This window comes from Antechinus flavipes, chromosome 6 (assembly GCF_016432865.1).
Source record: "Antechinus flavipes isolate AdamAnt ecotype Samford, QLD, Australia chromosome 6, AdamAnt_v2, whole genome shotgun sequence".
NCBI classification, from domain to species: Eukaryota; Metazoa; Chordata; class Mammalia; order Dasyuromorphia; family Dasyuridae; genus Antechinus; species Antechinus flavipes.
In genome coordinates, this window is record NC_067403.1 from 149,693,838 (window position 1) to 149,708,149 (window position 14,312).

General features: G+C 37.7%; 1 protein-coding gene across 2 annotated transcripts in view; it reads right to left on the reverse strand.

Annotated features, from left to right (window-relative positions):
• STPG2 (sperm tail PG-rich repeat containing 2) overlaps window positions 1-3,363 on the reverse strand; it is a 686,155-nt gene extending 682,792 nt beyond the window's left edge. For both annotated transcript variants that reach the window (XM_051967542.1, XM_051967543.1), the window contains exon 1: window positions 2,911-3,363. In XM_051967542.1, the coding sequence (XP_051823502.1) occupies window positions 2,911-3,019 (109 nt within the window). In that variant the 5' untranslated portion in view covers window positions 3,020-3,363. The remainder of the gene's footprint in view (window positions 1-2,910) is intronic.
• Between the last annotated feature and the right edge of the window lie 10,949 nt (window positions 3,364-14,312).

Below are 14,312 nucleotides of genomic sequence, written 5' to 3' on the forward strand. Positions count from 1 at the left end.
TAAGTGACTTACTCAGGATCACAAAAACAATACATAGCAGAGAATATAAAGATTAAGCTATTAACTACCTCTTCGGTGTTGGCTTTTTAAAAATCCATTTTTCTAAGAATGACAAAGTGTTTGTACTAATTCATCTATACTCTTCACTTTACTCCCAGTTCCCAGTCTTTTCAACCTTCTCAACTCCTATCTCCCTGCCCCTCCTCCAACTTCCCATCCCTTTGTAGAATCAGTCAACCAGAGGCCTGCTTAATGACTGCTTTAATGATTTAAAGTCACTGCCTGAGACTGCCATTTCTGGAGGAGTGAACCCCAAATAACATTATCAATATAGTAATGCAGTAATTTAAGATTTGTGAAACACTGTGTGTGTGTGTGTGTGTGTGTGTGTGTGTGTGTGTGTGTGTGTATACACATATATATGTTACAAGTTCAATTTTGGACATTTCCAGTTTAAGATGTCCAATGAGCAGTTGGAAATGCAATTCAAGTCAGCAAAGAGGTTATGGGGTAGAGAAGGAGATCTGAAAAGTATCATCATTTTGTTTTTTCCATTTGCCTTTGATTCCCTGTGATCCCATTTGAGGTCTTCTTGACTAAGATTCTGGAGTAGTTTACCATTTCCTTCTCCAATGTGTTCCCATTTTACAGATGAAGAACTGAGACAAAGAGGGATTCAGTGATTTGCTCAGTTAAGGGTTTGAGGCCCATTAACTCAGGAGGATGTATAATTCAGACCCTGTATTCTATCCACTGTCATACCTAGCTGCCTCAAGGATCAATATTTTATTGTTAAATTGAATTTATTTGAACAGATATCACCACATATGAAACAGTATAGAGAAAAGAGATGAGTTAGCAGAACATAGTCCTTTTGGACATCACACTTAGCAGGCCTGCTCTAGATAAAGATCTAACAAAAAAGATTGCGCAGTCCTTAGGTAGTTGGGGAATCAGGAGAGTGGTATTCCCAAAACCTAGAATGAAAAAAGTATTAAGGAGGGAAGGTTGAGCAACAGTGTCAAAGGCTGCAACAAGCTTAAGAAGGAGAAAGACTGCCATTAGATCTGGCACTCAAGAGATCACTAATAACTTAGCTCTGGGAAGACAAGTATTGCTATTTCATCAAGGAAAAAAAGATTTAGAAAACGGCAAGAAAAGAGAATGAGGAAGACAGAATGCCTAAGACATGGCAAAGTGAGTCAAAAAGCAACATTTAGGCAGGAGTACTATCAGCAGATTCAGGAAATCAAAATTTAAGATTGTTGTCTAAATAGGAAATCTGGTCATTATGCATTAAGGCAAAATTTTTGTTATAAATTTTACTTTGCAACAAAAATCTTCATCTCATTATAAATACATTGGAAGAGCATAAGATAGTTTACCTCTCAGACCTGTGGAAGAGGGAAGAATTTATGACCAAAGAAGAACTAGAGATCACCATTGACACAAAATAGAAAATTGTGATTATATCAAATTGAAAAGTTTTTGTACAAACAAAACAAATGCAGACACGATTAGAAGGGAAACAATAAACTGGGAAAACATTTTTACAGTCAAAGGTTCTGATAAAGGCCTCATTTTCAAAATATATAGAGAATTGACTCTAATTTATAAGAAATCAAGCCATTCTCCAATTGATAAATGGTCAAAGGATATGAACAGATAATTCTCAGATGAAGAAATTAAAACTCTTTATAGCTATATGAAAATATGCTCCAAATCATTATTAATCAGAGAAATGCAAATTAAGACAACTCTGAGGTACCATTACACACCTGTCATATTGGCTAGAATGACAGGGAAAGATAATGCGGAATGTTGGAGGGGATGTGGGAAAACTGGGACACTGATACATTGTTGGTGGAATTGTGAACATATCCAGCCATTCTGGAGAGTGATTTAGAACTATCCTCAAAAAGTTATCAAACCGTGCATACCCTTTGATCCAGCAGTGTTTCTATTGGGCTTATATCCCAAAGAGATACTAAAGAAAGGAAAGGGACCTGTATGTGCCAAAATGTTTGTGGCAGCCCTGTTTGTAGTGGCTAGAAGCTGGAAAATGAAAGGATGTCCATCAATTGGAGAATGGTTGAGTAAATTGTGGTATATGAACGTTATGGAATATTATTGTTCTGTAAGAAATGACCAGCAGGATGAATACAGAAAGGCTTGGAGAGACTTACATGAACTGATGCTAAGTGAAATGAGCAGAACCAGGAGATCATTATATATCTCAACAAAGATACTGTTTGAGGATGTATTCTGATGGAAGTGGATTTCTTTGACAAAGAGATCTAACTCAGTTTCAGTTGATCATGGATGGATAGAAGCAGCTACACCCAAAGAAAGAACACTGGGAAATGAATGTTAACTATTTACATTTTTGTTTTTCTTCCTGGGTTATTTTTACCTTCTGAATCCAATTCTCCCTGTGCAACAAGAGAACTGTTCGGTTCTGCACACATATATTGTATCTAGGATATACTGTAACCTATTCAACATGTAAAGGACTGCTTGCCATCTGGGGGAGGGGGTGGAGGGAGGGAGGGGAAAATCGGAACAGAAGTGAGTGCAAGGGATAATGCTGTAAAAAATTACCCTGGCATGGGTTCTGTCAATAAAAAGTTATTTAAAAAAAAAAAAAGGAAAAAAAAATCTTCATCTCATTTTTATTTTCTTTAAAAGAAAAAAAAAGGTGCAGTGCATCAATTGACTAAGTTTAATCTTTCTAAGTATTCTTAAATGCAGTCCTTCAAGTAGTAACTCAAAAAAGGAATGTAAGCTCTTTGGCAGAGGGGCCGTATTATATTTGTCTATGTCATTGCGAAGTATTAAACGCTTGATTGATTGATAGGGAGAGAGCAGTGTGCTTCCCATATGACGTGACAGGGCTTCTGTGGCTCTTACCTGACACGAATTCCTTCTGGAAAGGCACCTGGTAGGAGCCCGGCCCCACGTGAACATCAGTGCTAGTGGAATTGGCCAGCGTTATCTCCCGGGGAGCTCTGTCGTACATCCCGGACTACTGCCGACCACCCGCTGCGGGGTGGCGCTGGGAGGGAGGAAGATGACGCCGGGCAGTGGCGCAGATGCGGGGCGCGTGACTAGGGCACGAGGAGACCGACGGAGAGGAGCACGGGCCTGGACCATAGAGGCTGACTGCCCTTCTCCCCGCCCCCGGCCCCCAGGACCCCACCCTACCCTATTCAGGTGGAAGCACACATTCTGCGGGAAGATTTCCCTTCCTCGGGGCTCTATCACAGGCAACGGGCGTGACCGAGACGTGTCAAAAAGCCACCACTGCCCGAAAACCTCCTTCCCCGGGCCCCCAACAGCCTGCGGAGGGTGTGAACAGTAAAAGCCGGGCTTTCTCTTGTCTTCCGGCCTTCGACTAGCCTTCCAATCCTCCTTTGAGTGAGAAGCGGAGAGATCCGAAGGTTGAGAGGAACGAAAAGGGGGCGGGGTCAGGCTCGGGACCCCATCCCCTCTAGCCAGCTGTTTAGGCGCAGGTGCGCGCGCTCATTCGAATGTCCAGGAGGGCGCGCGCGAGCACCAGGGAGAAGTTGTGCAGGTCAGGCCCTTCCCTAGAATCTGCAAACAGCTGGCGGTCGCCCTAGCCATGGTTAGCCGAAAGGAGTGAAGGCGTGGGATACCGCCCCCTGCAGCTCGGCCCAGAGGAGCCAAGTCCCCGGGGTCTCCTCCCACCCACCCAGGGCTAGGAAGGAAGAAGGCTGACGACGGCCCAGCTGGTCAAGCTCTCAGGCCAGCTAGAGAGGGTCAGCGCGGCTAGGAGGCGATGTTTATCGAGCTGACCCCAAGGGGATGGGAAGCACCTCATTCCGCTACGCAGGGACTCCCACGTGTCTGAGGCTCTTTGAGGTCCTCGGATTGCTCTTTCCTGCTATAGTTGTCTCCTCAGGCCCCCTATGCGTTGGCCCATATTCTGTGCTCCTTTGCCCGATCCCCGTGCCTAAATGCCCTTCCCCCTCTTAAAACTCCCTCTCTTATTTAAGGCTCCCCCACTCCCCGCCCCTTTCTTGACCTCAATTGCTGAAGCCGTGAGCAAGTCCTTGTTTCCCCAAAAAGAAAGTCAACTCGACAAGAGCAGGACTCTAAACTTTTGGGTTTTGCACACAAGAGGCATAGAACATAATTGATCACCTCATTGAAAGGAATCTTTTCTGTGCCTAATAGTTCATATTAGAACCCTGTTTTGCTGATTATACTTTTTGCCTACTTTAAGGTTGTTTGTTCTTCTTGCTTGAAGAACGTGACATAAAGGAGGGGTTGCCATGACATGATAGCAAGTTGGGTTTAAGTGAGGGAAGGAAGCCCTCTGGAGATGTCTCTGGAAGCAGGGGGAAACCTTGGCCTTGATAAGCAGAGGTCTTTAACAGATCCAGTGAAGGAGAACCCAGCTTTCCCAGAAACCCATTCTAATTTGGAAAATCTCTGATGGTCATGTCACACCTATCCCTTTACCCCAAGTTTCTCCCCTTTCAGATTAAACTGGGTCCAAACTAATATAAAGTTATATTAAATTCACTAGTTATGTCAGCAGCTCCCTTTGCCTGAATACAGTTATATACCAACTGCACCAATTCTCACTAGTGATTTCATAACAATGTTGGACAATGATATCTAGCATTTACATAGTACTTTAAAGTTTGTGGAAGATTTCACATATATTATCTATTAATCTTTACAACTCTATGAGAGTACTATTCTTATCCCCACTTTACAAATGAGGAAATTGAAAGATTATGTATGTGATTTTTCCCAGAGTCTCACAGCAAACTGAATGTCAAAGACAGATCTGATCACTGATCTAACAATTCAATTTTATATCCCTCATGTCTCCTAGCTATCTCTGGATAGCCTCTAGCTATCCAGTTTTACTACTCAGAAGCTAAGACAACTAGTAGTCACATAGGTAACATGAGATGTTGACTAAAGACTACTATCCAACTCAAATAGTTTTGTCTTGCTCTCAGTTGAGTGGATCTATTCTAGGACAATGGAGTAAGGATTTGAACTTGAAACCAAGATGCTGAAGTAGGCAATTATAAAAAGACATTGCAATAAGTTCCATTAATGTATTCTGATTGAAGTCAAATTGAGAAAAATAAGCAGAAAACTGGATACTTTACAAGAGAAGTCCTGAAACAATCGTCAAGAAGGTAAACAGCAAACTTAAAAATTAGACATGGAACTTGGGTAGAACATACCCTCAAAAGATGAATGTCGTTCTTATCTTTTCCTGGCTTCAAGGCCACCTCTTAAGTTTCAGTACATTCCATTTCAGGGACCTGATGTGGGGTTGATACAGGTATCTAGAATATTGGAAATCTGACTTGCTAACTAGCAGGTAAATATAATTGAAGTCCCACAAGTGAACAAGGGTAGGTTTGGCTCTAAAACATTTTTTTTAGTAATTAAGTGAAATTTTCATATACAGAATTGTAATGGGCTGAGGTTTGAGTTGATGCACTGAGGTCCCAAGCACATGAGGCTAAATAGTAATTGGACCATACTCTATTAATATATAAGCTTGGAGAAAGAATGGCCCCCGTCCACTCTTTGTGCAAGTCCTGATGTGTTGTATAGGAAATAACGATTTTGGTGGGTGGAGGCAGGGGAGTGGAAAAGGAAGGGGAAGGAGAGACTTTTGGGACTGCTATTACCACGATTTGCTCAGCTCAGACCTCTCTCTCGCTTTTCTGTTTGTTTCTCTTCTTTTTGCTGAGGCAGTTGGAGTTAAGTGACTTGTCCATGGTCATACAACCAGGAATTGTTAAATGTCTGAGGCTGGATTTGAACTCAGGTCCTCTTGACTTCAAGGCTGGTGCTCTATCCACTGAGCCATCTCTCCCCCTCCTGGCCCCACTTTCTCTGCTAGCTCTTTTGTCAATGCAACGACTTTTCTGTTTGTTTTCTCCAATTACTATTTAGCCTCATATGCTTGGGATCTCAGTGCATCAACTCAAGCCTCAGCCCATTACACAGAATCATATGTAGAATAGACATATATCATTCCCACTAGTGAGTTATTACTGATGTTCAGTGGATTCCCAGAATACAATAGAATATTGGAAATCTATCTGAATAGACATATGAAAAGAATGTTTTGTCAAAGGAAATATAGAGCTCCAATTGTTTAGATAGCTAAGTAGATAGCTATTTCTTATTAAAGGTATGATCTAGAAAGAAAGTACTCAAGGGAACTATATTCATACAATATTACATTAAAAAATAACTAGAGGGGCAGAGCCAAGATGGTGGAGAGAAGCCAGGACATTGCCTGAGCCTTTCCCCAGCTTCCCTCAGAATCAATGCTAGATTCAAGTCATTCCTTTTGAAGTGACAGTACCCACAAATATTTGGAGTGAACTTTCTTAGCTTAAGATAGCTTAGAAGGACTTCAGGAAAGGTCTCATTTGGGGGGATGAGGAAGAAGAAGAATGAGATGGGAAAGGGGGAGGGGGAAGGGAGAAAAGGGAAATAGGGGAGAAAGAGAAAGGAAAAGGAGATAGAGAAAGAAAGTGGGGGACATCAGTGCAGCAGTGATTCAGGGAGATGCTGCCAGGAAGGAGGCTTTTAGCCAAAGTACAGCAACCTGTGCCACCCTATCCTAGTTAAGAGAGCCAGTGGCTCAGCAGGCAGATGTGAAACCTTCAACACAACCCTAGTTAAAACAAATTGTGAGTTCCCAATTCTTAGCAAAGCAGGCAGGATTAGGCCAGGCCAATCCAGTACAGTGGGAAAGCCAGCCCCAGCATGGCAGATCAATGAGAGGCCCCTTATTATGCTGCAAAAAAACAAAAAACAAAAAAACTTGGGACAATTGCCCCTGTGCCAGAGGGGAAGAGCTCAACTTTCAAAAACAAGCAAAGCAAAAATAGCCCCTACCACAGAAAACTATTATGGTAGCAGGGAGAATCAAAACACAAACCCAAATGGAAGTGAATGACTCAATGAGACATCAAGAATCAGTCAAAATAAAAACATAAAATATCTTATTGGAAAAACAACTGACCTGGAATATAGATCTGGGAGAGATAATTTAAGAATTATTGGACTACCTCAAAGTCAGGATCAAAAAAGAGTGCCTGGACAATATCTTTCAAGGAATCAAAAAAAATTGCCCTCATATCCTAGAAACTAAAGAGGCTAAAATAATTTTAAAAGAATTTACCAGTCACTAATTAAAAGAAGTTACCAGTCACTTCCTGAAAGACACCACAAAATGAAAACTCCAAGGAATACTGAAGATAAATTCAAGAATTAGGTCAAGAAAAAAATACTGCAAGCAGCCAGAAAAATATCAAGGAGACACAATCAGGATTATCCAGAACCTAGCAGCTTCCACATTAAAGGCATGAAATATATTCCATTTGGAATACAACTAAGAATCAACCACCCAGCAAAAATGAGCATTATCTTTCAGGGGAAAATAATGGACATTCAGTAAAATAGGGGATTTTCAATCATTTCTGAACAGAAAATTTGATCCTCAAATACTCAAGAGAAACATTAACAGATAAATAGGAAAGAAAAAAACATGTTTGTTTTTTTAAGTTAAACTGCTTAAATCCCTACATGGGAAGATGATAACTTTTGAAGAAGGGGTAAATGGACTAAAGATCAAACAATGCTCATCTCCCCTCCTTTTCCTCTATTATAATACGTCTTTTGTGCCTCTTGTATACAATATAATTTAGTCCATTTATCCCTTCTTTCCTCTTCAAGTATAATGCTTTTCTACCTCTTAATTTTTTAAAATATAATTACATTAAAGTCAATATCTATCTATAACTTTTGCCTATGTACAATTCTTCTAATTGCCCTGACAAAGACATAGTTCTTAAGAGTCAAAAGTTATCATCTTCCCATGTAGGGATTTAAACAGATTTGACTCAAAGGGAATAACATATTTAATTTTGTATAGAAATTTGTTTCATCTTATGGAGAAATAGGAGAAAGGAAAGGGGAAGGTTAATAAAAGGAATAGAAAGGGAAAGGGATAAAAAACAACTCCCCTATTTCCCTTTTCTCCCTTCCCCCTCCCCCTTTCCCATCTCATTCTTCTTCTTCCTCATCCCGCCAAATGAGAGACCTTTCCTGAAGTCCTTCCAAGTTATCTTAAGCTGAAAAAGTTCACTCCAAATATTTGTGGGTACAGTCACTTCAAAATAAAAGGAAGATAAAAGGGATAAAAATAGGATTGCAGGAAATGTAGGCTTTAAAGCATTTCTGATTAAAAAATCAGAACTGAACAAGAATTTTAAAATATTACGTGTCAAGAAAAGCCTTCATCAGTCTAATTTTAATATTTAATATTATTAATAATTAGGTTATTAAAACTTAATTCTCCAAACATAGTCTTCACTCCACCAATTTGTCTTTCAATTTTGTAACACTTCAAATTTATTCTTTTTTTTTCTTACTTAGTTGTGAGATAGCAAATTGGTCAGCTATGCTTCAAAACCAAGACTCTTGAGATTTGGTTATGTCCATGATTTCCCCCTTTCCCAAAACTAATAAAAAATCTTAACTAATCCAGGAAAACACATATCAGATTATTGGACACTCAAACTTCATACTTGTATTCTATTTGGTCTCTTTGTCTCCAATTTCTTCCCTTTCATTATAATCTATCATCTGCATATATGCTACACTAACATTCCTAAAACACAAAATTATATCTCAACTTAATTTTTTTTTTAAATACAAGGATTCCCTGTTTCCTCATGGCTAAAATAAAAACAACTCTGCATGGTATTTAAAGCCTTCCACATGACTCCCATCTACCTCTCCAGATATGTTTCATATTATTTCCCTTTGTGTACTATCATATCGAATCAAATCATTTTGCTATATGTAGTGCCTTTACACAAGTAGTGTAATACTCTGTCTTCATCTCCACCTCATGTAATCTTTCAAAGGACAGCTGCAGTGCCACCTCTTAAAACTGTTACTGATCTATTCAATTAACATTTTTTCCTGCTCAGTATTTTATATTGCTTTGCATATAATAAGCACTGAATCTGGAGGCAGAAAGACCTGAATTATAATTGTGCCTCAGATACTTACCATATGAACTGGGTGGGGCAAGTCATTTAATCCCTCTAGGCTTCAATTTCCTTATCTGCAAAAGTGGAATAAAATACAGCTTACTTCACAGGGGTATCGAAGAGCAAATAAAATAATGAATAAAGCATTTTTCCATAATTAAGTGCTCACTATTACATATTTATATTTACCACTTGAGGCTATGTTATATTCTCCCTGCCTGGAAGAACGTAAGCTCCCTAAGGGCAGAGACTTAGAACAATTCCTTGAACATTGTAGGAACTTAATAAATGCTAAATCAAATTGAATTCAGTTCTTACAAAAAGGAATTCAATTTTTATCTTTTCTTAATTCTCCAAATCATCAATTGACATAATACTGTGATAGTGTTACATCAGTTTGTTCAATCTAACTATGTAATACTATGTCAGGATCTGAGTATTTACATTTCCTTAAAATCATACACACATTTCAAATGTATAAGATGTATTTTTGAAAACCTAATCAAAGATGTTCATTTCAGTAAAAGACACTAGGTGGCAGACTTTTATCAGTTTTCTTTTTTAAAAGGCAATCATTTATACATGAATAAGATAAATGGAAATTGTTATTTGACACACAAGTATAGCCAATGTCAAAAATTATTATTCATTTAAGTTTAGGAAAATCGAAGCTTATAATAGTTTTTAATTTTTTAAAGTTTTAAAATTTATATCTTCATCTAAAAATATTGTGCATTCTAGAAGATACTTCAAGGTTTATAGAAAGAGGTTAACTTTTTAAAGCATAATTTCTAAAAAGTATTATTACACCCAGTACAAAAATGTAACATGACAAAGGTTTTTTTTTATCTGAATTTTATAAATCAAACATTGCTCATACTATTAATTTGGTCAAATACTAATTGTAAAGAGTTTGCCGGCTATTCTTTTAAAAAAATACATTGTGATATATATAGGAAGGCAGCTAGGTGGAACAATGGATAAAGTGATGAGTCTAGAGTCAGAAAGACCTGAGTTCAAATTCAGTCTCAGACATTAGCTGTATGATCCTGGTCAAATCACTTAATCCTATTTGCCTCAATTTCCTCCTTTGGAAAATGAGCTGAAAAAGGAAATGCAAACCACTCCAGTATCTTTGTCAAGAATACTCCAACTGGAATCATAGAGAATCAAAAATGATTGAACAACAAAAGCAACATAATAGGTCACTGAACTTGAAGTCAATAAGATTTAGATTTGAATCCTGAGACCTTACTAGCTGTGTCATCTAGGACTAATTAACTTCTTTAAAGCGAAGACAAGGGATTCAAGGGCATCTCAGGTCCTTTCCAGCTCTAGATTTATGATCCTATGAACTTTAAATGATTTTCTCATTTCACTTAACTCACAAATTTATGAAAATGCACACTTGGCAACCAATCTCCTCTTATGGTACCTCAAGGCCATATACAAATGCCAATTCCCCATTCCCAAGGCTGTAGTTCAGAATATTACAGAAAAATATTTTATTAAATGATGGAGGAAAGAAAAAAGTTTTTTTGAATGGGTATCCATTAATTCCAAAGAAATACATGAATGTCAACAATCATTTACAGTCCCAGATTTGAAAATTTGTCTGGTCAAGACCTTTACATAAATTCTTTGTTCACCTCATCAAAATAGAATGAGCTATAATGACTTTTTTTTAATGTAATTTTTTTTCAATTAGCAAAAATCTATTTTCTTTTCCTTCTAACCCTCCCCCCACTGCAGAAAATTAAAAAGAGAAAGAAAACCCTTTTAATAAATATGCTTAGTGAAGCAAAACAAGGATTGTGGTGCATTTCTGTATACTTTGGACCATGCCAGGAAATAGGGAATGGAAGAAGTCATGAGTTAGTTGGATATATGCAAAATTTAGATTACCTCAGAGAGCTAAAACCTTTGTCCAAGTTAAAAATATTCCTAACTGGGGGAAAGAGGGGACTCTGAGCTATTATATAACAACTTTTTGTCTGATACAAACTTCATAAGAGAAAGGAATCACATGTATCTGATGACGATTTTGTTTTCTCTAGGTTGATAGTGAGCTAAATTTCATAACAGTACAACTTATTGCATCTCCAGCCATGGCAGGGGAATAGGTTAGCAGAGAGGAGAGGGCAATGATGAAGAAGCTCATCCCCTGAAATAGCCCCGTAGAAGGAGATGGGCAAAGAGAAGGCCTGGGAAAACAGGGAGGACAGCAGATAGGAGTAGGGGAAATAGTTCCTCCCCTTTGCAAAAAGAAGGAGGGAGTAGAGAGGAGCAAGGATTGGCTATCTCATTCTTTACATTGTACAAGGAATAGATGCTTGGGAAGAAAGGGGGAAGTGATATATTGGGAAATAAAGAAAATAAAAAACAAAAAATTAAATTGATTTTTAAAATATGTCCCTATATGGATCTTTAATGAATTTTTCCTTAACGTTCAGAAAGATAAATAGCTATAATTTAAATAACATAGTTGATAAATCTGGGGCCTGTCTTATGTGAATTCTAGATTTATAAGCTGGCCTTTGGAATAGTTATGCTCACTCTGAGGAAAGAATAACCAGGACTCTGTTAGCAGTTGCACACCCTGCCAGAAGCAGCAGGAACATTTTCTTATTCATCCAAATATAAATCAGGAAGAGAGAAAATGGGGGGGAGGGGAAGTGAAAAGAGAATAGAGTCATGTGTTCCTATGCCCAAAAGGCTGCATTCTAGTGACTTCCTAAACTCAATGGGAATAATTAAGTTAAATACTCCAGTTCCACTTCTAACTAAACAATAATGATATTGCTCTCTTGATGTTAATCTAAGTATATTAGTGCAAAACAATATATGTAGCCATGTATTTCATAAAATTTTAAAGAAAAAAAAATCAAGCATTTTGTACTAGCTTTGGGAAGGACAATATTTCCCTAAATGATGTTGAAAGTGCTTATTTCTCAAATGAAAAAAAATAAGATATAGAACAATACCTCATTCATATGTGAACCACTAAAATGATCGAGTTCAAAAAGGTGTTAACTAAGTTCAACATTGCCTTTTAAGTTGTTTTAAGAGTGTGTACTTGAGGATGGGAAAGCTCAAGTGAATGATGGGGGACAGTGATTTAAAAGACTTCAGGGCATTTCAATCAGGCGCTGACCTAGATTCACAACCTTCTCCCAAGCCCAATAAGAAAAGAGGAAGGAGATAACATTCCGAGCAGGAAATGTGGGTGTCAGGCCTTGTAGAACAGATGTAAGCAGCTTCAAAGAATCCTGAACCAAAATGGTGAGTATAACTCAAGCATCTATGTCTTAGATGAACTCTCTAGTGCTTATATAATTTGAAAGAACCCTTTTTCTTGCCTTCCCCTTTCCTTTTCTCTGGTAATGATGAAGTGCATTATGGCTTATATGCTTACTTTAAATACCCTGTTTGAGGTTTGTTTGTTTGTTTGTTTTTGAAGGGAGTATTAACTTCTAAAACTTAACTTTGTTTCTTATGCTGGGAAATGTGACAAAACTAACACTCAACAAATCCAGTACCATATTTTTTTTTTAAACTATTTTAGTTCATGTTTATAGATATTTGGTTAGGGAGAGAGAGAGAGAGAGAGAAAGAGAGAGAGAGAAAGAGAGAGAGAAAGAGAAAGAGAAAGAGAAAGAGAAAGAGAAAGAGAAAGAGAAAGAGAGAGAGAAAGAGAGAGAGAGAGAGACAGAGAGAGAGAGAGAGACAGAGAGACAGAGAGAGACAGAGACAGAGACAGAGACAGAGAGACAGAGAGACAGAGACAGAGAGAGATATGAAGGGTCAGTTCTTTTTTCCTGAGAAAAGCAATATCTTTCTTGAAATAGGCTGGGGATTTGTCAGTCATATTTTTAGAGTCATATTTAACTAGGAGAAAGTTAGAGAGGGTGTGATGGAAGCTTTTGTGAGCTGGTATTTACCCTTGGCTACAAAGAGAGCAAAGCACAAATCTAGAAAGACTTTTCCATTGTCTCTAGAAGTTGCCATTTTGGAAAAAAAAAAAAAAAAAGGATTTAAGAAGGAAACCATAATCTCCATTGAAGAAATAGTGAGAAATTGCTTAAGAAAAGCCATGTATCCGTTTTTTTTATTATTATTAAAGCTTTTTATTTTCAAAACATATGAATGGATAATTTTTTCAACTTTGACCCTTGCATAACTTTGTGTTCTAAATTTTCCCTTCCTTTTCCCCGACTGCCTTCCCTACATTATGGCAAGCATTCCAATATGTTATACCCAATAGAAAAGCCATATATCCTTTAAGGAATTTAAGTTGCTAGAGAAGCTTAGTCACAAGAAAAGGGTCCTCTGATTTGGGAAATGACTGATAGCACAATATGCTCAGTTCCCCAACACCATATGCTGCTTACATAAGGAAATAGTAAGAAAAATCCTAGCTGCCCTTGATGAGTTCAAGTTACCTGCCCAAAAAGAATTTCATCCTTAAGTATGAAAAGAACTGACATACTTGATTGCTGAATCACTTGTCAATCACTTTTGAAAGCTCATAAAAAATAAAATAAAATCTTTGGGATTGGAGAAAGACAAATGTGTTCATTTAAAACAGAAGAAGAAAAAAGAAGGAGAATGGAAACAATCTCAAATCATCCAACTCATTTTAGATAACAATTAAAATCACAAATATTTTCTTCATATTTTTTAAAAAACTAGATCTTTATCTTTTCTTTGGGACTCAAAGGAAGCAATCTTTTGGCTTCTTTCAAATTTTTCAAACAATTGTCTTTATAAATTTCTCTTTATAACATCATACTTAAAATAGTTCCAAGACAGAAATTTCTCCTTACCTCCTTCCTGTCTTCTCTGCAGATTCTTTATAAATTCTCCAGTATCACTGATAACACACAAGTTATCACTAAGTCCATAGGGAAAAGTTATTCATTTTAAGTTTCTCTCTCTTTGTGTCACACACACACACACACACACACACACACACACACACACACACACACACACTACACAATCTCCCTAACTCTATAGAGAGAATCACTTCCCATTAAACTATTTCTCATTTTAGCCTTTATAGATCCTCATAGATCACCCTTTCTCTTTGACTTTGCAAGGAGAAGTACTTCACATGAAGACAATTATTTTCAGTGGACTTCATTAATAAGATTTCTCAGAAGACTTAAAACTTTTAATCCAAAGCTTTATTTTTTTTTTCTCCCCACATTCTATCAGTTCTCAAAGTTACAG